The sequence below is a fragment of the Narcine bancroftii genome, chromosome 2, assembly GCF_036971445.1.
Source record: "Narcine bancroftii isolate sNarBan1 chromosome 2, sNarBan1.hap1, whole genome shotgun sequence".
In the NCBI taxonomy this organism is placed as follows: domain Eukaryota; kingdom Metazoa; phylum Chordata; class Chondrichthyes; order Torpediniformes; family Narcinidae; genus Narcine; species Narcine bancroftii.
The window spans coordinates 154,517,258-154,540,669 of record NC_091470.1 but is presented as its reverse complement, the minus strand read 5'-3'; the positions used below and the strand labels follow the sequence as shown (position 1 = coordinate 154,540,669).

The 23,412-nt window shown below is 40.8% G+C and overlaps 1 protein-coding gene across 6 annotated transcripts in view; it reads left to right on the top strand.

Moving 5' to 3' along the window:
- LOC138754419 (segment polarity protein dishevelled homolog DVL-1-like) overlaps positions 1-22,624 on the top strand; it is a 131,164-nt gene extending 108,540 nt beyond the window's left edge. For 3 of the 6 annotated variants that reach the window (XM_069918664.1, XM_069918670.1, XM_069918668.1), the window contains 11 exons: positions 432-525; positions 1,249-1,318; positions 2,372-2,511; positions 5,718-5,794; positions 7,094-7,161; positions 8,969-9,118; positions 9,703-9,834; positions 13,474-13,641; positions 18,568-18,774; positions 18,855-19,178; positions 21,894-22,624. In XM_069918664.1, the coding sequence (XP_069774765.1) occupies positions 432-525; positions 1,249-1,318; positions 2,372-2,511; positions 5,718-5,794; positions 7,094-7,161; positions 8,969-9,118; positions 9,703-9,834; positions 13,474-13,641; positions 18,568-18,774; positions 18,855-19,178; positions 21,894-21,976 (1,513 nt within the window). In that variant the 3' untranslated portion in view covers positions 21,977-22,624. Of the gene's footprint in view, positions 1-431; positions 526-1,248; positions 1,319-2,371; positions 2,512-5,717; positions 5,795-7,093; positions 7,162-8,968; positions 9,119-9,702; positions 9,835-13,473; positions 13,642-18,567; positions 18,775-18,854 lie in introns of all 6 variants that reach the window. The other 3 variants (XM_069918667.1, XM_069918666.1, XM_069918665.1) reach the window with 3 other exon arrangements.
- Positions 22,625-23,412: the final 788 nt, after the last annotated feature.

Genomic DNA, 23,412 nt, shown 5'->3' with positions numbered 1-23,412 from the left:
TGTATCATTATTGTTAATGATTATTATTGCAAATAGCTGAATCTTGCCAGGAACTGGGAGAAGGCACATAGGTGGATTTGGGGAAAGCTTCTTTGCATATCATTGTTACTTCTAGGAGTGCTCTCAACCAATACATGTTGTTAGATTGTGGAGTTGTTGAGAGAATGAGGAGAATTAAAGGTTAAAGAAAGCCAAAATTAGACACACAAAAATTGTGGCAATCATCATTCTGGGTCCAGGTCCTTTTCAGAGCAGAAAATGCAATATCATAGATTTAGTTCTGATCACTTGCACAATTGAAAGTATGATATAAATTTGATTTAGCGTGTGGGCCCCAGTGTCCATCCTGTGTAGATAAAAACACTTGCAACTAATTCATTGATTTCATTCTTAACTCAATGCAGTATGCTGACGGCACTCTGTTTCCTTAGATTAAGCAGCTCAATGGAGCAGAGTGCTTCCTCTCGACTCATGAGGAGACACAAACGCAGGAGGCGGAGGCATCGCATGAGACAGATGGACAGGGTGAGACTGGGAACAGCATCTGATTTCAGATTTATTGTCAGAGTACATTCGTGATATCACATACAATCCTGAGATTCTTTTCCCTGCAGAGTGGTGGAGAATGGATTTGGAAGGGAAGAGTTGTCAGTAATATAAAACTCACAGGTATATTAGAGAACCATCATACTGGTGAATTGAATCAGTTTTTGTCTGGATTTTTTTTAATCTTTCAAACATTCAAAATTGGAGGAGAAAGCCTGTGGAAGGGAAGAATAGTTGATTTTAGTTGTAAATTAAAACAAAGTTCAATTAACTCCAGGAACAAATGTTCCCTTGCAGCAAAATCCCATGAACAATTTTCTCTTTTAACATAGCCCTCATCTATAGCCCCATCTCTCAATTCTTACTACATTCCTGAAACCCACCTTTAACACAATTCCAACCCCCATCTTGTTGTATTTCTCAATTCAAAAGCTATCATTGTGCATCCTTGGCAGACTTCTCAACTTCCCCTCCCTCTCCTTGATTAACATGAATAAAACAGATGGTCTGTGCAGTTATCACTTTGTTTTCTGTTGTCAATAAATTGGATCATGATGTCTCAAGATTGGGAAATAATTAATTTAAAAACTACGTCTAACTGTTTTTGCTCCATTGGAAATGTTTCAGAAAATAAAATAAATTAAAAATGGTTTTCTATCTTCAGTTTTGTTGAACAACTGATTAAATGTTTGTTTCATACAGTCATCATCATTGAGCAGTATTACAGACTCCACCATGTCGCTCAATATTATCACTGTGACACTAAACATGGGTGAGTGCTATGTTCTCTTTAACTATGTGAGGGCAAAGTTGAAATATGATTATTTGTTTATGGTCTAAAAAAGGTGTGTGGAGTTTGATGTCAGTTGTAAGTAGTACATCAGGGTGTAGTAAATATTAACAACAGAATACAGATGATTATTCATTCACAGGGTCTTCATTAACTTTTTACGAGCTGTTATTGGATGCTTTTATTGGGGCTTCCTCAAAATGGATGAGCTTGCGGCATGGTATTCCTGGTTGGAGCTCCTGCTCGGGCTGTGTTTGTCAGAGTTCTTGATCGGAGCGCGTTTGCCCATCTTCCTGGTCAGGGTGCATTTCCCCATCTTCCTGGTCAGAGCACATTGGTTCAGATATTGATTGAGGTGGTAAATAACAGTAATAAAGTTGGGCAGAAATGTTTTCAGCATTCTATTTACGAATTTGAATTGATTTCAACATGCCAAATTAATCTGAGCAAATTTTAAAATGGAAAGGATATGACTGTTAACCTTGGAGCAGGTGGGGAATTATTTTTCATCTTGGAAGGGCATTAGATAAAGGTGTCTTTCCTGTATATATGCTCCACGAGAAACAATGTTATTTGGTTCATAAATGTGAACAAAATTCGAATTTAATGAAAGAAGATTAAAAACCAGTTCCACGCTAATGAAATCACTTTGCATTTGTTACATGGACACTGGAATGTACAATTTTGGAGATCATTCTGAGCATGCTGCATAATGTGTTTATGCCTCACTATTTGCTGGATGTATATTTTATCTGCTGTTACCTCCCTAGTCAGCATTATTCCCAAGTCAGCATTATTCCCAAGTCAGCATTATTCCCAAGTCAGCATTATTCCCAAGTCAGCATTATTCCCAAGTCAGCATTATTCCCAAGTCAGCATTATTCCCAAGTCAGCATTATTCCCAAGTCAGCATTATTCCCAAGTCAGCATTATTCCCAAGTCTCATCTCTCCTTGTTCTCATCATCATAATTTTTTTTTATCATGAATGACCAGCCTAAACCAGATCTAACCAATTCCTTCCTTCTTTATTTCAGAGAAGTACAATTTCCTGGGGATCAGCATCGTGGGTCAGAGTAATGACCGGGGAGATGGTGGGATATACATTGGGTCAATAATGAAGGGGGGAGCAGTGGCAGCTGATGGCAGAATTGAGCCTGGAGACATGCTTCTGCAGGTTAGTGACAGCATCATTCTGAATAAAATGTGGCCAGGAATTAGACCCTGAAGCTGAAGTACACAAGCTCCAGGCCTGCAGTCCAGGGAATCATGTCATATTATCACTGTATGCTTGAGAAAATTAAAATTTCACATGCCTTGCCAGTCTCCTGTTGATTCTAGTCAGTGAAATCACTTTTCTCTCATCCTATGCATGGATCACTCAGCTCTGAATCAAATCCAGGCTGAGACATAGTGGATTGGATGGAACGCTCACCACAGGGATGCACAGTTAACAGAAAAAAAATCTAAACATTCTATTTCCAAAACATAGGACCTTTGACCTTTACAGTGTGATTCGAGTGTACAGTGGTGGTGCAACAATTGAGTTACTGGACAAATAATCCAGAAGTCTAAATTCATATCCCACTATGGTAGCTGTGGAATTTGCATTGACGATATTCTGGGAGTTTAAAAAATATTAGTTATCTTGATGATAAAAGCTCCTGAATTGTCAATGTTCCAGCTCATTCAGTGATACCTTTCAAGAGAGGAAATCTGCCACCTTTATCCTAAATGTCCTGTTTTTGACTTCAGACTCACCATTAGGTTGAATCTTAATTGTTCCTCTCAAATGGATACATTGAAACAGTCTGACCATTTAGCATTGACTGTCACACTAAATTCAGGTATGGCAATTTTACTCAGTTCAGTTAATATGGCAGAGTTCATTTCTTGAGCTGTTGTATAAACTGAGAGAGATATGACATAAACTGGTCAAACAACAGCCTGATACAGTTGCATTTACAAACAATATCCCAGATTCCTTCACAATCCCTGGGCACTGTCCTATTGGCAGAAAAGACCTACCAAGAGGGGTTACACAGTGGTTAGATAGATGGTAGAGAGTAGTGCTAAAAGTTCTAAACATTTAGAACAGAGGGTGGTAGAGGCAGATTCGCTGATTATGTTCAAAAGAGAGTTAGATAAGACTCTAGTGGGCAAAGGAGTTAAGGGTTATGGGGATAAGGCTGGAAAGGGGTAGTGATCAGCCATGATCTGTAAAATGGCGGTGCTGGCTCGACAGGCCGAAGGGCCTACTCCAGCTCCTATTGTCTATTGTCTATAAACATTGATGATGACTCCATGAATTCTTACAGCACCAGAGAAAATATTTGCAAGGAATTCTTCTGATTACGTAATACCATCGTATAGCTGATAAACCGGTGAAACTTAAAACAATCGCTGAAGGCACAAAGTATTTTGCATTTGTTCATTTTTGAGAATATTTTGGTAGCAATCCCTCTGACCAAGCTATTTGAGACCTGAAGAAGACTTCTACAAGACTGCTGCAAACGGTAGATAAGCCAACACAAAGGTGAAAGGTGCTTAACCTCATCCTCATTGTTCTGTCAAGACAGATGCATCTGTCCATTATAGAGCTGGTTGGTAGAAGTAATCATCAACCCCACCCTTGAGATAAAATTTAATCATGTGGCAGCACAATGTTGATCAATGGGCGAGACTCCATTCAAATTGGGTATCTCAAACTGGAGATCATTCAGGCTGTTGTGAACCATCAGCAATGGCACCAATGTACACCACAACAATCTGTAATTGCACTGCAGCATTACTATTGCGTCAAGGGTTCAGTGAAGAGGACAGAGGGGTCCAACAGAAGCAGCTTCAGGAACACTAAAAATTAGTTTTCATGGCACCCAAGACAACTTGCAATCTCACAACCAACAAATTAGATCAAAGCTTTGAAGTCTTGCCAGATCAAGTTGTAAATTATGCTGGACAATTAAATAATTAACAGGAACTAAATAATTAACTGGTAGTTGAAGATGTGTCTATCTTCAGTGATGGCAGGATCAAATGTGCAAGTTTGAAACCATGTGAAGCATTTATGAACATTGATTCCTTGACTGGGGGAAGATGATAACTGCTTAGCCAAAATTGAGAAATTATCGTGGCATCCTTCTCAGATCCCTTGTATCACAAAAGCTTGACTTCAGCGAGTTCATAATAAGGTGATTTATTTTTTTCTGAGTGTATACTGTCACTGGGTTATCTATTTTATTGTATATTTAATAATCTGTTTTTATTACACACATGGAGATTGTGTGTTACAACAAGAATATCAAAAATTCATTAATTTAGTGCAGGAATAACTCAGATTCTGTGTCAAAGTTAGCATTCAGACCATACTACAGACAGAATGTTGATGTGTTCTGCTTTATTATGGTGTAACCCAGTGCGGAAGCTGCCTCTTCACCCATTGTCCCCATATTGGCCATCAAGTGCCTATCTGAATTAATCTCTGGTTCCTGCACTGAGCCTGTAGTCTTGTATACAATGTTGTTTGATGCGCTCATCTAATTATGGTGTTTAATGTTGTGAGAGTATCTACCTCTCTCAACACCTGAGGCTATGTGCTCCAGTTTTGAACCATTCTTCCACAAATCCCCCTCTTGTTCTCCTATTCATGACCTCAAATTTATGCCTTTTGGTTGAGGAGATTTCTGCTGAGGGGAAAAACTTCTCATGAAATTCATAAATTGTTTATCTCAATTGGGTTATCTCGCAGCCGTGTGCACTCCAAGGAAAACAAATGCATTTTATCTAATCTCTCTTTGAAGCTGAAATGCTCCATCACAGGACACATCTTGGTGTCCCTCTGAATGCAGAACACATCCCCTGTACTCTCTCCTGTATAATCATATTCTTCCTAGAGCATGGTAATCAGAACTGCACACAGTACTCTGTTAACTTTGACTGTATCTTGTTTATTGTAAGTGCTCTGCTGTCATTCAGGTCCTGGACTGAACAATGATGGAGCTCCCCTAGTCCTCACTTTCCATGATTTGGTTCCTAACACCCAATACATTTCCAGTCGTGTTACTTGTTCTAGTTATGAAAGGTTAACAGAATGGAGCGAAGCATCAGTCATTAGCTGCGTTGCTTCTGGTCACTTTTCATGTATTTTTTGAGATAGTAAGGGGAAATTACTTCAAGACAAATGGTCACTTGTTAAGGTGGTTTACCTTAAAAATAAAACACAAAAGTCTGCAGGTTTATTATAAACCTATTTATGACAATATCTGAAACCTGTCTGTCCCACAGTTTTTCTTCAGTCCAGTGTATCAGTTAATGATTCCTTCACCAGTGAAGAGATTTGGATTCTTTCCCTGATCTGAATCTTTATTCTGCTCCACTCTCCAGGTCAATGATGTCAACTTTGAGAACATGAGTAATGATGATACTGTGAGGATTCTCCGGGAGATCGTCTCAAAACCTGGGTATGAGAGATATTTAACTGACGTGAAGAAAAAAGTAATTGCCTGCTGAGTTTCTCCAGCTCTTTTATAATTTCAATGAAGTGGAATTATATTTGTAATGTAAAAAAATAAACTGACAAAATAACTTGCCTGTGGCAAGCAGCTGTTCCAAATTTTGGCACAGGATCTTAAATAAGCTCTGCTCCTTTTGCGCTCCAGGAACATTACTCTTCCTTACTACTCCCTATTCTTCATGTACTGTACATCTCACTTTAACTGTGCAGCTTTTCTGTGATACTGATGATTCCCCTGTGGTGCTTGCTCTCAGCACCAGCACTCAGACATGCCGCTTTCCCTCAATAGCACATTTTGGTATCAGCCTTGGGTTCCTGTTTGGTAAGTCAGCATCAAAGCACTTAGCTACAGCTTTAACCCCTTGGATTACTTTCAAGGAGGTAGTAAGAAACTGTGGTTTAAAAGGTTTATTTCCAACATAATACCTCACCATGTGACATTGGCTTGGGATTGAGTGAACAGCTCCTAGCTCATTCTACAAATAGGCACCATGATGTGGTCCCATCTGGATTCTGACCAAGCTTATAGTTTACGACCTATATAGGAATAATGGGTTCAAAATTCCTTACATAGTGAATTTTTGATTAATACTGAATGATTGTGAGAGAAGACCGAACACATGATCAGGAATTCACGTGATTGAGTTGGCAATAGAGCAATTCGCTTATTTTGGTGAAGCTGTGAATAAAGCCTGATCCGTGGTTCTGGATGAAAGCAACATGGCTCTGAGTTAGCTGATTTAAAGAATTCAGAAATAAAGGCTGCAATCAATCAACATGGGAGAAATTCTGCCAAGCATATCGTTCTAGTACATTATCTTTTGCCTCCTAATAGAAAAGATGCTTATGTATACATGTGCAAGTTTGTGTCTGTGCCCATTGATGCATAATTCTTATTTGTGGACAGGTGTGTCTATGTGTGTGTGTCTGTGTGCAGGTACGTGCGTTGTATTTGTCCAATAGCAAAAAATGGAAAAAGCCTGCAAAATAACATGAGCAAATCTCTACCCCACAGATAGGGTAGGTGTCTAAATGAGTGTCTCTGGCATCTCAGCTTAATCCCATGTTCGCCCAGTTCCAATTCTTGTGTAAAGCCTCAACAGTGCACTGTTTCTTGCATGATGTTCTTTCCCTACTCTGAACCATAAGGCCTTTGATCTTACTCCCTACATCTGAGACATTATTGCTTATCCTCTGCCTAATATTTTCACTGCTGGTAATTGTTGCATTATATTTGCCTCTCCAGACCCATCAGCTTAACAGTAGCCAAGTGCTGGGATCCCACTCCCAGGAGCTATTTCACCATTCCTAGGAGTAAGTATCACCTTCATCATTGGGAAGTGATTGTTGACCTAAGTCATGTTCGTTGTCTATATCCTGTTATGTCTGTGATCTGGATTCCACCACCTCTGAGACTTCAATAGTGCTCGCAAAAAGGTGGAATTAGCCTTTAATTTTAATTTTATTGTTATTACAAAATACTTTTAATTAAAGCTCAACTTTTTATTTAAAACAAAGCAAATAAAATCTGGTTTCGATTCCATCCTCCCTTTCTTAGAACAGTGCAAGAACAGGCCCTTTGGCCCACGTGAGAACATGATGCCCAGTTATCTAAAACTTTTGTGCTTGCACTTGATGCTTCTTTCTACATCCCTTGCATATTCATGTGTGTGTCTAGGAACCTCTTAAGTGTTACTGTTGTATCTGCTTCCACCTATACTCCTGGCAGCCTGTTCCTGTGAGTGGTGTGGGGGGTGTTTTTTTTTAAAAAAGGCTTTAAAACCCCCCCCTCACCCAACCTCATTTTAAATCCAGGTCCTGTAGTGTGTGACATTTTTACTATGGAGAAAAATGTTCTGACTCTCTACCCTATCAATACCTCTCATAATTTTGTAAACCTTTATTTGGTTACCTCTCAGATGATGCTCAAGAGAAACAATCCAAGTTTGTCCACCCTCCCCTTACAGTTCATAACCCTCTAATCCAGGCAACATTCTGATAAATAGGTCTGGTAAAAAAGATGAAGTTCCTTCTCATTTTCTCAATTGTTTGTACTTGTGCATGCCAGTTCCCTCACCCCCCCTCCTCCCACCTTCCTTTCCCCTCTCCCTCCGCCTGCCTCTTTCCCCTCTCCCTCCGCCTGCCTCTTTCCCCCCCCTCCCTCTGCCTGGCTTTTCCCTCTCCCTCTGCACCTTTGTCTACCCACCCCTCTTTAACACCTGCTCCTCTTAACTCCTCCTCTGCCCCTTTTCCCTCCCAAAACAACAAGAAATTGTAATTATTTGCAAAGATGATTTATGAGGATCCTATTTGGTAATGAAGGTACAGGAGCTGCCTCTATTGAACAACCCAACAGCTGCCTCTGGAGCTGAAATAATGTAATTACAATGATCCTTACAGCATAACCCTGTCCTGTAATTTGAATTTTAGAAAGTCGACTGTAGCTGAGAAGCGTCATTAAAAATGAATATTTCAAGCTTTGCTGATTTCTCTTTGGGTCCTGTTTCATTTCAGAAGAATCTACTGTGCTCATTGTATTGACAAATTGTAGTTTTTTTAATATTTAAATTTAGACATACAGCACAGTTACAAGCCCTTTCGGCCCACAAGCTCACGCTGTCCAATTACACCCAATTAACCTACTACTCCAGTACATTTTGACTGGTAGTAGGAAAGCAGAGCCCCCGGGGAAAATCCACACAGACATGGGGAGACGCATACAATCTGCTTACAGACAGCGCGGGATTCGAACCAAAACACTAGCATTGTAACAGTGTTGCGCTAACTGCTATGCTAACCTTGCTGCCCTTCATCTGCCTCCATACAAAACTTGTACAACTAATGACTGGAGATTGGCAAATATCTCATCACAAGTAGCCACCTCTCCTTTCTGTAACTCAAACCATGATTGCAGAGCTGTCGCGCAGAGAAGAAATGCCAGATCAACTTTAGAAGAGGGCCCCTGCTTACTTCTCTCTCGCAGCTATTGATGGAACTGGAATTGTTCAGCTTTTATCTAACATTTGCACATCTTCAGGCATTTAATTTTGTCTCTTTTCTCTTCTGTTTGGGCTGAATCCAGTTCATAGTCTAATATCTTCCCTGTCTACCTATGTTATAGCAGAGCCAGTGAGACCGATTGACCCAGCAGCCTGGATTTCACATACCACTGCCATGACAGGAGCATTTCCCCGCTATGGTATGAGCCCCACCACCAGTGCCATTACCTCTACTAGCTCTTCACTAACCAGCTCCATCCCAGACTCGGAAAGTAAGTTGCATTTTATCCAGCTCCTTTATTCAAAGTTCAAAGTGTGTAGGAGGTGTGGTGAGCAGTGGCATGAAGTTGCTCACTGCCTTGGGAAAGGTTTTGCAAAATTCTCTGGGGAGGGTGAGATATTCACTGGGTATTGTGAGAAGGTGAGCATGAAACCTTTTGAGGAAATTAAACAGTTTTATGTGATGGCATGTATGTACTCTGACAATAAATTGGAATCTAAATATGAAATCTCCCTCCTTTTAGTTTGGCTCCATGGTAGCCTATCTGAGGGTCTGTTGTCAAACTACGACTTTTCCCATATATAATCATTCTCAGCTATGGCAAGAATCAGACTCAGGAGACAAAGTTAAGGCAAAGATCAACCATGATTGAATTGAAAGACGGAACAATGTGTATAAAAAGCACCTTTCCTTATGGTGGGAGTGCATAGTGACTCCTTATCACTTTAAAGACCAAACCTCTCCTTCCTCCTGCATACTTTACTCCACCTATTGTTCACAGAGCATAGGTTGGGCTAGAACAAATCCACTAGTGTTTTGATAATTAAAATCTTTGCTGACTGTTTATTTGTTTAGAATTTGAAGATTGGCCACTAACAGTGAAAAGCGAGATGCCAATCATTGTCAAGGCAATGCAGTTGTCTGACTCTGGATTGGAGATCCGTAATAGACTGTGGTTGAAGATCACCATTTCAAATGCTGTCATTGGTGAGTATCACTACCTGTGGGGCCATTCTCACTGTCCATCATTTAAGGATCGTGGTCTTTGGTTCACCTTCTTCTTATCAGTTACCTATCGATCCCCTCCTTAAAAACATTCAAAATTTCAACTGTCCTTCAAGAAAGAGTTCCAAATACTTGTGGTTTCTAAGAGAAAAATAAATGCCTCATCATTATTTAAAGCAGGAGAATCCTTATCTATAAACAGCAACTCCTGATTCTAGATTCTCTCCTAAAGAAGAAGCATCCTCTCCACTTACACTCTGGCATGACCCCCGTCATGTTTCTGTCAAGCTCCTCAGTCATATAAACTCCAGAGGATCCAAGCCAATTTTTTCCTCATTCAAGGGATTAGTTTATTCAACTTTCTCTGAACTGGTTGATGCATTCGCATTTTTCCTGAAACGAGGCCAATTCTGTCCACGACTCTAGATTGGGTCTCACCACTGCTTCTATAATGCATAACCTTAACATTTTTGCACTCAACTCCCCAAACGATAATCAAGAATATTCTGCAAATTTTCCTCTTTGTTATACCCCCAGGCCAGCCTTTGTGAAACATGAAATAGAGCACCCAAATTTTGGCATCTCAGAGGTCTGTGTTATCAACGACTTAAGTCGGTTAATTGGCCACCTGGGTGTATTTGGGCAGCATGGTCTCATGAGCTGGGAGGACCTGTTCCCAAGAAGTATCTCTGCATTAAAATTAAAATGCTTTCTTCTTTTCATGACAAAATTGAAGACTTTGCATATTCAAACATTATATTTCAGGTGCCAGGTCTTTGCCTGCTAAATAACCATATAAATAACCATATACTTAGCCCATCTCTATCTTTTGATAGTTTTCTTGTACAGTGCTTATATTAATTCAGAAGCCCAAACAATTAATACAGAGAGATCAAAAACTAAAGGGTTTATTAATGTATTTTACTGAAGGAAACTGATCTTTCTTACCCGTTCGAGACCCCAGTCATCTGTTTCAAGTAAATCTAGCATGTTATCAGTAGCTCCATCACCACCTGCTCAGGGGAGCTGCTGGCAGATGAATGTTGTGATCTGCAGGTCTTGGCTCAGTTTGTGCTGACAGCCAGAGTATTTAGTTGTCTGGAAGCTCCTCTCTGATCAGTATTTGGACAATGCTAACTTGTGCTAGAGAGTGGTCCAGCTAAGCAGGATGTTGTGTTCCTAACACCGAATTTGTCCATATTCCCTTAATATACAAATATCTATTCATCTGTGTTTTACATAGAACATTACAGCACAGTACAGCCCCTTCAGCCCACAATGTTGTGCTGATCTTGACTACCACCTGGGCCCTTAGGCTGAGCTTTAGTAAAGCCTCCCCTGACCTTGCCCCCTCGGTATTGGAGTACCTTGGTGCCAGCCACTGGTGGGGACCTCATCGCTGGGATCTAACACAGGATTATATTTGGGGCAGTTTGTCTGGTCCCTATTTAGCTCTCTGATGCGCAACACCCCCCAGCTTGTATTAGCCACAGCCAGCTGCCCTGTGCCTTTCAACCATTTACAGCGACTATTGCACTTTGCAAACTCTGAATACAATTTCCAGAAACTGTTCTGTTGTTCATGATTTAAACAGCATGAATAATTAAAGTGATCACTTACTCCGCTCCTGTGGCAGAGAGTCCAGGGTTAATTGAATCAATTGTCCCCGACTTTTCCTTGAGGATGTTGGTGCTGCATGGGTTGAGCTCTGCTACGAGGCAAATCTCAGACTCCTGCGCACTTACAAATGCAAGCATTGATTGACAGGTTGCACTGGGACCGTCAAAGCCCGAATTGATAGATGGGAATAAGACCCCGCTGCTGATTGTGTGAACGCGGTACTTCCGTGACTGCGAGGTACGAGCCTTGATTGAGTAACTGGTACGACTATACTACCATGCATAATGTTGTACCAGTACTACACGCATAATAAAATATCATAAAGACAAGTTATAAATCATTTACAGACATTTTATTCCATACTTGCACAATAAATAACTGCTTCCTGCTGGTTAGCAAATTAGGACCTGTGTGGATCACAATAGGGGACATGGTTATTTTGATAGTGATTTATCCGCCACATTATGCTGCCCCAGATTATTTAATAGATGGTGTTCCCTTCATATGGAAAACAAGTGACTTGGGGCCCAGTATACTGGAATAACAATGAAGAGTTTAGGAGCCCCCCCCACCATCCCACAAGTCCTGATGAGTCAACACAATCTGGCAGCAGCACAGGCACTGACCTAGCTAACCCCCCAACTTGGGGGAATAGGTAGTTCAGTGGGTTGTGTCGTGCTTGTTGCTGGGGTCTCCTAAACTCTTCTTTGTTATCCAGCATTCTGGAGATTATGGGCAGGATTCAACCCTCACCACCCACCCCCCAATCCTCCACCTTCCCATCAAACTATTAGATTTTTAACATCCTCCAACTGAATTGGATGTTAAAAATCTAATAGTTTGGTGGTGGTAAGGTAGAGGATTGGGGAGTGGGTGTTAAATTAAATCAGCTCACCCACTTGCCTCTCAGTCAATCACCCAGCGGTGCCCACCAGAGTGCCACTAACTTAACTGCCTCTGGCACCCTGGGTGAGCTGCTTAAATTCAACCCCCACCTCCCAAATCATCCTCCACCTTCCCACCAAACTATTAGATTTTTAATGTCTCTTCAACCAAATTGGACATTAGAAATCCAATAGTTTAGTGAAGGTGGAGGATCGCACATGCAGCAGCTCTTCATGCCCCCAGCTCCCAGAAACCACTGCACACATCACCCCAGCAATGGCGCAACACTGACTCTGGCCCACAGTCAACAGGTTCACCTGCAGTAAGTGTGAAATTATAAACTAAGACTACACTACCATTTACCTAGGGGCTTGAGCCCCCTTTATCCTCCATGCCCCTAAATTTCAGCCTACTCAGCCTAATGTTAATCTTCCACTGCATCCGTGTGTGTGTCTAAAGAGTGTTTTTAATATCCCTATTGTACTAGCCTCCACCACCACTCCTGGCAATGCATTCCAGGCACCCACTACTCTTTGTGTTTTTATAAAAAACCTGCCCTGATATCTCACCTAAACTTTCCTCCCTGCACTTTATACTGATGTCCTTTGGTATTTGAAAGAACATGAGTAAGTCCCCATAGCCATCTGAGGTAGTCTCACCAACCTCTGAGTGAAGAAAATTCTCATCTCATTCCTAAATAGCTGACCCCTTATTCTGAAATAATAACCGAGGGGCACAGTTAGCGTGGCAGTTAATGCAATGTTGTTACAGCGCCAGCGACCAGGGTTCGAATTTGGCACTGTAAGGAATTTGTATGTTCTCCCCTTGTCTGCGCGGATTTCCTCTGGGTGCGCTGGTTTTCTCCCACCCTTCAAAATGTACCAGGGTTGTTGGTCAATTGCGCGTAATTGGACAGCACAGGCTCATGGGCTGAAAGGGGCTGTTAACCATGCTGTTTGTCTAAATATAAATTGTGCCCCCCACCCCCTGCTCCTAAGCTCTTCAGCCAGGGAAACATCATCCCTTCATCTAAACTGTCAAATTCCCTCAAAATTTTGTCTGGTTTGATAAAATCTTCTCCATTTCTTCTAGTGAACATCTCTTGTTTCCCTTCAGGATCTGATGTGGTCGACTGGCTTTTCTCACATGTGCAGGGCTTTAAAGACCGTCGCGAAGCACGAAAATATGCAAGCAGTATGTTGAAGCATGGCTACCTCAGGCATACTGTCAATAAAATTACGTTTTCTGAGCAGTGTTACTATATCTTTGGGGACCTCACTGCCAGTAAGTTCAATCTATGTCCACAATATTTCCAGGGAGATGGTATGTTGCTCCATTAAGTTGAAGTAAAGCTCCCATTGACATGAAAACCTGCACAGGATGGAAATGTAAAGTTTATTTAAAAACAAAAATAGCATGTGCTGGCAATACTCATTTAGGCTGAAACATTGTGCACATTTCAGAGTGGTCACCTTTACTGGTGTTCGTACTGTAGTTTGCCCATGGACTCAGTCTGGGGTATATATTATGAAGGGTTAAAAATGGCCGGATTCCAAAAGGTTAAGCAAGTAAACCACTGGGAAAAGAAGTGAGCACAAGAAAGAACTAAATGAGAGGTGTGTGAAAGGTGGAGGGCATGAAAGATTAAACAACAGAGGATGATGGTGTAAGGTTATGGATATGGTCACTGGAGTGAGTATTAAAACAAAGCATATATCCAGAGCAGGTGTAACTGCAAAAGATAAATCATTAATGTCCACTGTATGAGAAAAGAGGTGTGGCCAACCCTAACATTATTGAATGTGCACTTGAAGGAAGAGAGTTTGTAAATTTGTTTCTGAAGCACAAGTCTTTTTAAGCACTATGGTATTAAATTGAGACAAAGTCAATCGTACATAATTTTGAGTAGCTTATAGGATGCTTGTACGTAATGAAACATTGGATTACACTTTTATCTGCGAGTTATTTGCACAAGTCTGAAGCTTGCAGGGGGTGCTTTCAGTTGTCATGTTTTGTATGTTTGACAACTCCCTTTTTAAATTGGTTCACATACAATTAAGAATATAAATTCCTATACCGGAAATAGGATCAGAACAAAGGTAAACAAGAAATGAGGGCAGGAATGGGCCATCCAGTCCTTCAGATCTGCTCCACCATTCATTAAGATCATGTTCTTCAACACAGTGCCATCCCCATGACCCTTGGTTCCATAAGAAATAGGAGCAGGGAGGCCATCTGGCCCATCAAGCCTGCTCTGCAATTCAATAAAATTATGGCAGCTCCACCTACCTGCTTTTCTCCTAATTCCCCAACTATGCAAAATTTTACCCACTGGCTCTTAAATATATTTTTTACAAGGCAGTCGCTAGTACTTCCTTGACAGAGAATTCCACAGATTCATTACTCTCTTGGAATAGCAGTTCCTCTATATCTCACTCTTAATTCCCTTAATAGCCATCAGTTTTTTGAATGAACATAACTGTGCCTCCATAGCTCCCCAAGCCACAGAATTTCAAAGTTTCACCAAAGTCTCTTAGTGAAAAAACTTGCCTCAATCTTAAATAGTCTTATTCTGAAACTGTGCTCTCTCCCCAAGCCATGTTCTAATTTTCTCAGCCAGGGGAAATTCCCTGTATCTGGACTCTCAAACTCCTTCAGAATTCTGTTTGCTTTAATAAAGTATCCTCCCATTCATCTGCGTTCTTGAAACTTGAGTCCAATTCACACAATCACTTAATGTTTGGTAAATTCACCATTTGCGGAAGCAGTTGAATGAATCTTTGCTGCCTTTGCACTTGAAACATCAAAGATGAATCTGACATGTTGAAATTTAGTGCAGTGTGATTTGAAACCTTCTTTCTGAAGTATCTGAATTTTTTCATGCTGGTGGCTGCAAACATCTGTTGGGAGTTGCATATGTTGTAGAGAGGGTCTCAACTCATTATTTTGCAAAGATGCAGCAAGACTGCACATTAAGAAAGCCTAAGAGCTCTACTACAGTTGTAAAATTGATGACCAAGACAAAGCCTAGGCTACTCACATTTGTTATGCAACATGTGCAGTCAACCTGAGAGCTTGTGTCAACATCGTTATGAGATTAAACATGCTAAGTTCAATAAAAGTTAATTTATTGTTTTCCTGCCCCCCCCCCAAACTTCCAACATGATAAAGCAAATCTGAAATTATCTTTGTGTTCATCTTGAAGTTGTCTATCATAATCCCCAATTTATCTTCAGAAAGCAAGCCTTATAGAAAAAAGTTGTTGTCCAGTGTTATTACAATGCTTTTGGTGAGAAAACTTTAACACTACTATTGGGGTCGGAGTTCCAGGTTTTACACCCAAATAGAATTAAAGAATTGCAATATTTTTCCACTCTGGGTGTGTGTGACTTTAAAAGAAAATCAGCAGATGGTAGTGTTACCTTGATATTCTTGATAGTTGTGTGTTGGAAACTTGTAGCATCTTAAAAGAGTAATTGCAGTGTAATTGTATGCTCTTTTCGCTGCTGAGATTATAGCTCTAAAATCATTGAAGTTTTGCTTCATTTCATCAAACCAGTTACCTGCATTCCTGCCCCCATTAAATACCCTAAACATCCACTAGGGCTACAATATTTGGCATGATGGATTGCAGGCACTGGTCGAGCCTACCACAGGGGATATCATTGATGGGTCTGGGCAAAAGGCAGGTAGGTGGAGATAAGTCTATCATCAGATCAGCCATTATTTCTTTGAATGGCAGAGCAGGTTTAACGGGCAGGATGCTCCTATTTCTTATGTTCTTATATAACGAGATAGACAACAGACTCGCCAAGGCAAATAGCGCCTTTGGAAGACTACACAAAAGAGTCTGGAAAAACAACCAACTGAAAAACCTCACAAAGATAAGCGTATACAGAGCCGTTGTCATACCCACACTCCTGTTCGGCTCCAAATCATGGGTCCTCTACCGGCATCACCTACGGCTCCTAGAACGCTTCCACCAGCGTTGTCTCCGCTCCATCCTCAACATTCATTGGAGCGCTTTCATCCCTAACGTCGAAGTACTCGAGATGGCAGAGGTCAACAGCATCGAGTCCACGCTGCTGAAGATCCAGCTGCGCTGGGTGGGTCACGTCTCCAGAATGGAGGACCATCGCCTTCCCAAGATCGTGTTATATGGCGAGCTCTCCACTGGCCACCGTGACAGAGGTGCACCAAAGGTACAAGGACTGCCTAAAGAAATCTCTTGGTGCCTGCCACATTGACCACTGCCAGTGGGCTGATATCGCCTCAAACCGTGCATCTTGGCGCCTCACAGTTTGGCGGGCAGCAACCTCCTTTGAAGAAGACCGCAGAGCCCACCTCACTGACAAAAGGCAAAGGAGGAAAAACCCAACACCCAACCCCAACCAACCAATTTTCCCCTGCAACCGCTGCAACCGTGTCTGCCTGTCCCGCATCGGACTTGTCAGCCACAAACGAGCCTGCAGCTGACGTGGACATTTACCCCCTCCATAAATCTTCGTCCGCGAAGCCAAGCCAAAGAAAGAATATAAATGCTAGAATACTCTAACTAGAAGGATTCTTAAACCACACGACATCCTCATTTGGAAATGTTGTCTTCGTACACTCATAATGTGGAAGTTGCTCTGCAATAACAATGCCTGAATTCTTTTGCCACCTCATTCATTTTGCAAGACATGTCCTCACAATGATCAATGACACTAGGGATGATCCAAAAATAATTATTTAAATGGCACAATAGCAAACAGATTCCCAAATCCCTTCAGTAACCATGTTTTGCCAATCCATTAAATGTTCATTTTTGAGAAAATCATGAGGTGAAAATTCAAATGATCAAGGGTCCAAACATTTTCATGCATCTGATTGAAATCAAAGTCACACAGTCATTGAATAATTACTCCTGTGTATTCTGTTTGAAGGTACCAAAGAGAGTGGAGTTAGAGACTGACTATGTGAAAGCAAGGAATGGGGGCAAAATTATACTAAAATAGTTAGAATTCTGCGGTGCATTGCAATGCAAGATTTGACATTGTACTGGCAGCACCTTGAGAATTACAAAGTAAAATCTGCTGGAGAGACATTTCAATGTACCACGTTAATGACTTTTCATTTGGACAGGGAAATGATGTAGAAGCAGGGAAATGGAAAGTTGGTAGAGCAAAAACTATATGTGTGATATTTGAGGAGTGCTTAAATAACTAAAGATATGATGATGGCTGAAATTAATTGTATTGGGGCAATTGAAGAAACAAATTATGGGTCACAGGATCCAATAATTGGCAAAAGCAAGTCCATGGCCATGTTTATGTACCTTACCGGGAGCGCTTGTGTATGTATCGCATGAGGTTGGTTTACAGGTGCAGCAAGCTATCAGGAAGGCAAATAGAATGTTGGCCTCTATTGCTAGAGGGGTTGAATTTAGGAGCAGGGAGGTTATGCTGCAACTGGTCAAAGTACTAGTAGGACTGCATCTGGAGAACTGCATGCAGTTCTGGTCTCCTTCCTTGAGGAAGGATATGCTGGCTTTGGAAGCAGTGCAGAAGAGGTTTACCAAGTTGATTCCAGACACAAGGGAGTTCGCCTATGAGGAGACTGGGACTGTACCTGCTGGAATTTAGAATGGGAGGGGATCTTATAGAAACAAATAAAATTATGAAAGGCACAGATAAGATTGAGTTAGGTACATTATGTCCATTGGTAAGGGAGACCAGAACTAGGGAACATAGCCTCAAGATTTAAGGTAGTAGATTTAGGATGGAGATAAGGAGGAACTGGTTTTCCCAAAGTGTGGTGAATCTGAGGAATTCTTTGCCCATTGAAAGCAGTAGAGGCAACCTTAGTAAATATATTTAAGACAAGGTTGGATAGATTTTTATAGAGTAAGGGAATTAAGGGATATGGGGAAAAGACAGGTTCATCTCCACCGACCTATCATCAGATCAGCCATGATCCCATTGAATAGCAGAGCAGGATTGACTGGGCAGATGGCCGACTCTTGCTCCTATTTCCTATGTTCTTATTTCATAGTTTTGCATCATGGAAAAAAGGCCATTCAACCCTCTCCCTCTTATTTTTGCCCATTAAAGTGGGAGCAATGTTTATAATCTGCATTTGTAGAACTCAATTTCTCAATTATTTAACTATTAAGAGCCTTATTGAAGGAATTGTGGCTGATTTCTTTGCAATCTCTTTCTTTGCTGGTAGATATGGCTGCCTTGAGCTTAAATGAAGGTTCCAGTGGTGCATCAGATCACGACGCTCTTGCGCCTCTCCCCTATCCAGCTTGCTCGTGGCAACTGGCGCAGGGCTTTCCATATCAATATCCACTTCCTCAGTCATATTATCCTCCGACTTGCCAAGAACCCACCCTGAACTATGGAAATGGCAGTGCTGGAAGCCAGCAGAGTGAAGGTAGGGTAGCACTGGCCATAACCTCTTGTGAATGTTTCATTGTGGTAAGGTGGCTGATATTCTGTCTGCTGTTTGTGCAGGGAGCAAAAGCAGTGGATCCAGTCGCACTGCAGGTGAGAGAAGAGGTTCAACGGGGAAGGAAAAGGAGCAGAAAACAGAATCCAAGGTGGTGGGGATTGAGAGTGAACCAGACTGCATCCCTGGGAACATCGTGCACTGTGAGCGGCCACCAAGCCAACTTAGTCACCACAGCCACTGCTCTCATGGACCTCCAGGGGTCCCACCAATCTACCAGCCCACAATCCAAAAAGCAACTGGACCTCCCGGAGCTCCACCTATCCGGGATCTATCAGCTGTTCCCCCTGAGTTAATAGGCAGCCGGCAATCTTTTCAAAAAGCTATGGGTAATCCATGTGAGTTCTTCATCGACATCATGTGACAACACTGCCTTCTCACACTAAACAACGCTGACATTTTTGCACACAGCACTGTTTGTGACTCATCTAATATTTCAGGATCCTCAGGCTTTAAATTCTAACTGTGATTCAATTTCTCATTTGTCCTTGTTAATAAGAACTTTGAATTTGTTGATTTTGGTAAATATTGGTGCCCCACACTGCTTTGTGTTGGCATGTTCCATGCCTCAGAGCCATCATCAGTTTCTCTGTACATTTTAAAGGGATGATGAAGTTCCTCTGCTCTGGTTAGATGTTCACATGACTATTCTCTATCACAACTTCTCACCACCCACTCATCTATTTTTGTGATAGGCACTCCATGCTAAAATGCACCCTGACTTCCCAATGTACTTTGACCAGTCCCTTTAGCAAGTCCTATTTCTTCATAAAGAAATGACGAAGTGCATATGGGAGTGTCTCCTTTACCAGCTCAATGTTGCAGAAAGTAGCAGCCTTTTTAAAATGTGATTGAAGAATTTGAAAAAGTTAAGTTGCATGACATAACATTTAAACAGCCCTTGCACTCTATGACCTTTTCTGCTTCAGGGGAGAGGAGACTGTTTGGCACATGTTGTGTTTTGGTCATCTCCAGACTTTGGAAGTTTGATCATACTTATTGCTAAATACTAATAATCAATCACCATCACATTGCCATTTAAACAGTTTCTGAAAGGATTATGCTCGGTCTGGAACAGCTGCTTGTTATAAATAATATATTTAATTTGCTTTTATTGCCATTCCCAGCAGTGAGGATGTCAGTAACCAGACTGCAACTGTAAAGATATGTTTCAGACGTGTTTTTCCCCCACCCCACTCCCCCCCCCCCCCCCTGAATCCTTACTACTTCGAACGTTCTGACTCTTTCTGAGATTCAGGCAACCTCTTCTCCTGAAGGTGTAGACACGTGCAAGATTTTAGGACCCCTTTTGTCGAAAGGTACTTTCTCCCACTGAAGTCTACATGAGACTAAGAAAGGGAGCATCTCGGTTCTGTAATTGCTGTATCACCCTCTCCAGCAATGCTGGCAAGGTAAATTTCATAATATTGCTTGTGGCAGAAGGTGAGGCTGTTTTGGCACTTTGCCTATGAACATAGAAATGAAGAGCAGGACAAGAATTTTTTTTAACCCCATTTTTCTTAAATGAATGACCTTTATTTTTAAACAGTGGCCCCTGATTTTAGATTATCTTGCAAATGGAAACATTCTCTTCACCTGCACTTTGTCCTAGGCCCCTCAACATTTTGTGTTTCAATTAGCTCCCCTCTCACACTTCTAAACTCCAGTAGTTACAAATATGTTCACTTTATCCTTGAATATGTTGACTTTTACTAAGATTCAAACATCTCTCCTGAATCTTTCAACCGAAAATCTGCCCATTCAAGACATTAATTTTATAAAACATTCCCTCAACTGCTTTCAGCATATTTAATGACTCCTTAAACTAGGAATTAATAGTCCACTATGTGTGGTTTAATCATAGCCTTGTATTTTAAAATATAACCTCCTCACTTTAGGGTTCACTTGGATAATTACGTTCTATGTGCTTTCCATTTAGAAATTTTGTTTTCCCACCTAAAGGATATGTTTAAGCTAGAGGGTTCAGAAAACATTGACAAGAATATTGTCTGGATTAGAAGGCTTGAATTATAAGAAAGGATTAAATTAGTAGTTTCCTGGATGAGGGATGAAATGAGAGAGACATAAAATTATGAGAGGATAGATAGCAAGTGTGGGTTTCCCATGGTAAGGGTATCAAACAGAGGATGTAGCCTTAAGATGAGAGGGAGAAGATTTAAAGGGAATTATGAGTGTAATTTTTTTTCAAAATAGTTATTATCTGGGATGAGCTGCTAAAGGAGGTGTTAGAACCAGGAACAGTACCAACATTTAAGAGTAATCCGGGCAGATACTTGTATGAGAAAGTCATAGAGAGACGTAGAATTAATACAGACAAATGGGATTGGTAGGGATAGGTTTGACAGACAGCATAGATTCGGTGAGCCAAAAGAACAATTTCTTTGCTGTACAACGCTATGACTTACTGTAAAGGATAATTTCATATGTTCCACATTATTTCCATTTGCCGGATCTTTGTTAGTCATTTACCTTTCTAAATACTTTGGGAGTTTCTTTATGCTTTCCTCGGAACATTCGTATCTTTTTTGTTATCAGCAAACATATTTTTAGTGCCTTTGAGGCAAAGAGTTCTTCAGCATGGAAACAGGCCTTTCAGTCCAATTTGTTCGTGCCTAAATATTGGTTGAGAAAATTCCCTTCATTGCATTTGATAAATTCTACCTATCTAGTCTCATAAGATTGTAATATTTAACCTCGTTATTTGTAAAAAAAAAATAAAAAGCTGAGGCCCCAGAATGGATCACTCATTACATCCTGTTTCCTGTTAACCAGCCAATCATCAATCAAGATGATGAACTTTTATCTTCTGCAATAATCCAGCCCTCCTTGCCAACTATAATAAAGCATCATTCTATTCTTGCCCTACTTCCTTTCACCCATCTTTCTTGATACCTTTACTTAAGGCTAGTATGCAGGGCATTCCTCTCATTAAGATTGTAATTCTGGAATGGGAAACCTGAAAAGACAGGCATTAACAGCCTGTCTGGGGTATTGTGTGTAATGATAGTTTCCTTTTATTTCAGAGAATGAGGAGCTGGTGAAGTGCAGAGAGTCAGATTCAATTCCCAGGTCTAAATACAGCCTCAGTCAGAGCATCAGAGTGTGAAGGGCACTGGATAATCTATGTTCTGGTTGTAGCCCTCTTCCTTGGCCCACGTCAGTGCGCAGGTGAGTGCGAATGATGTTACATTTGCACAAGTCGCAACCTTCCAGAACTCTGAAACATTCTTTGAAGAAAATCAATGTTTCAAAACTAGTTAAGACTTCAATCTTAGCATGTGGTCACACAGAAGCAGCTTCAAACCTTGCTTCATTCAAGACCATCCTGTGGGGATCCAGATGCAAGAACTCGGAGGAATGATAGATTGTGTAAGTAAATAAGTAGTAAAAGCAAATCTCAGTCTTTGAACATTGGCACAAGTTGATCCAGCACTTAGATTGCAGATTATAATAATGAAATGATGCAGATTTATTGAAAACTTCAAGAATACCAATCATAATTAGAAGAAAATGTAAAAAATGTACAGTAGAAGATAAAATTTTATTAAATTAATTATTGTAATTATTCTGTAGCTCACACTCGATGGAAAAAAAATTTCAATCCAAACTGCAGATCAGTTGTTGGGAGCTGTCATTGTGTGTACCAATGTTGTAGATACTGTGTTCAGATCCTGTGTCTCTATAGTTAATATATCACTGCCTTGATGTAAAGCTATTTTAAACACTAAAACAAAATCATGTTTTTCTTGCCTTATTTTGTTTCTGGCTTTTCTTTTCTACTTGTGTTGTCAGTTTTTTTTTTACTAATATTTTTGATAAGAATATTTGGATAAAGATCATGAATCCAACTTGGTAAGATTGAAACTAACTTTGCAAACTCAGCATCAATGACAGATAATCTCACTTTCAAGGAGGCTTCAATTAGGATTGGTACAGCATGCTTTTATAAAATTTAGGCTTCAATTAGGATTGGTACAGCATGCTTTTATAAAATTTAGGCATAATGCATAGTAACAGGCCCTTCCAGCCCACAAGCCTGTGCCACCCAAATATACCAATGAGCCTACAAACCCTGTAAGTTTTTAAAGGATGGGAGAAAATCCATGCAGACACGTTGAGAACGTATAAACTCCTTACAGACAGTGCTGGATTCCAACCCAGGTCGCTGCTGCTGGAATAGAGTTGCGCTAACCACTATGCCAAATGTGCTGTTGGAGTAAAGATTCTTCTCCACTGTCTGGTCACATGTGCTGAAGATAGAGACAGAATGGATCAGATGAAGGCTAGGGCTCCTTGTACACTCCCCCTTCAAGTACTCCATGATTAGGAACACTATCCATTTGTTGCTGCTCGTCACTCATTCTCAAATAAGACCACGACATTTGGTCTTCAATGTTGCAATGTATATGAAGGTGGTTGATTAGACCAAGCTGGATTTGGAAATTTCTTTCACACAGATAACAGAGGTTTATGAATGCTATTGCATCAATGGTTCTTGATTTTTAGATTCTCTGTTATTAGCCACTCTTAACTAGATTTGAA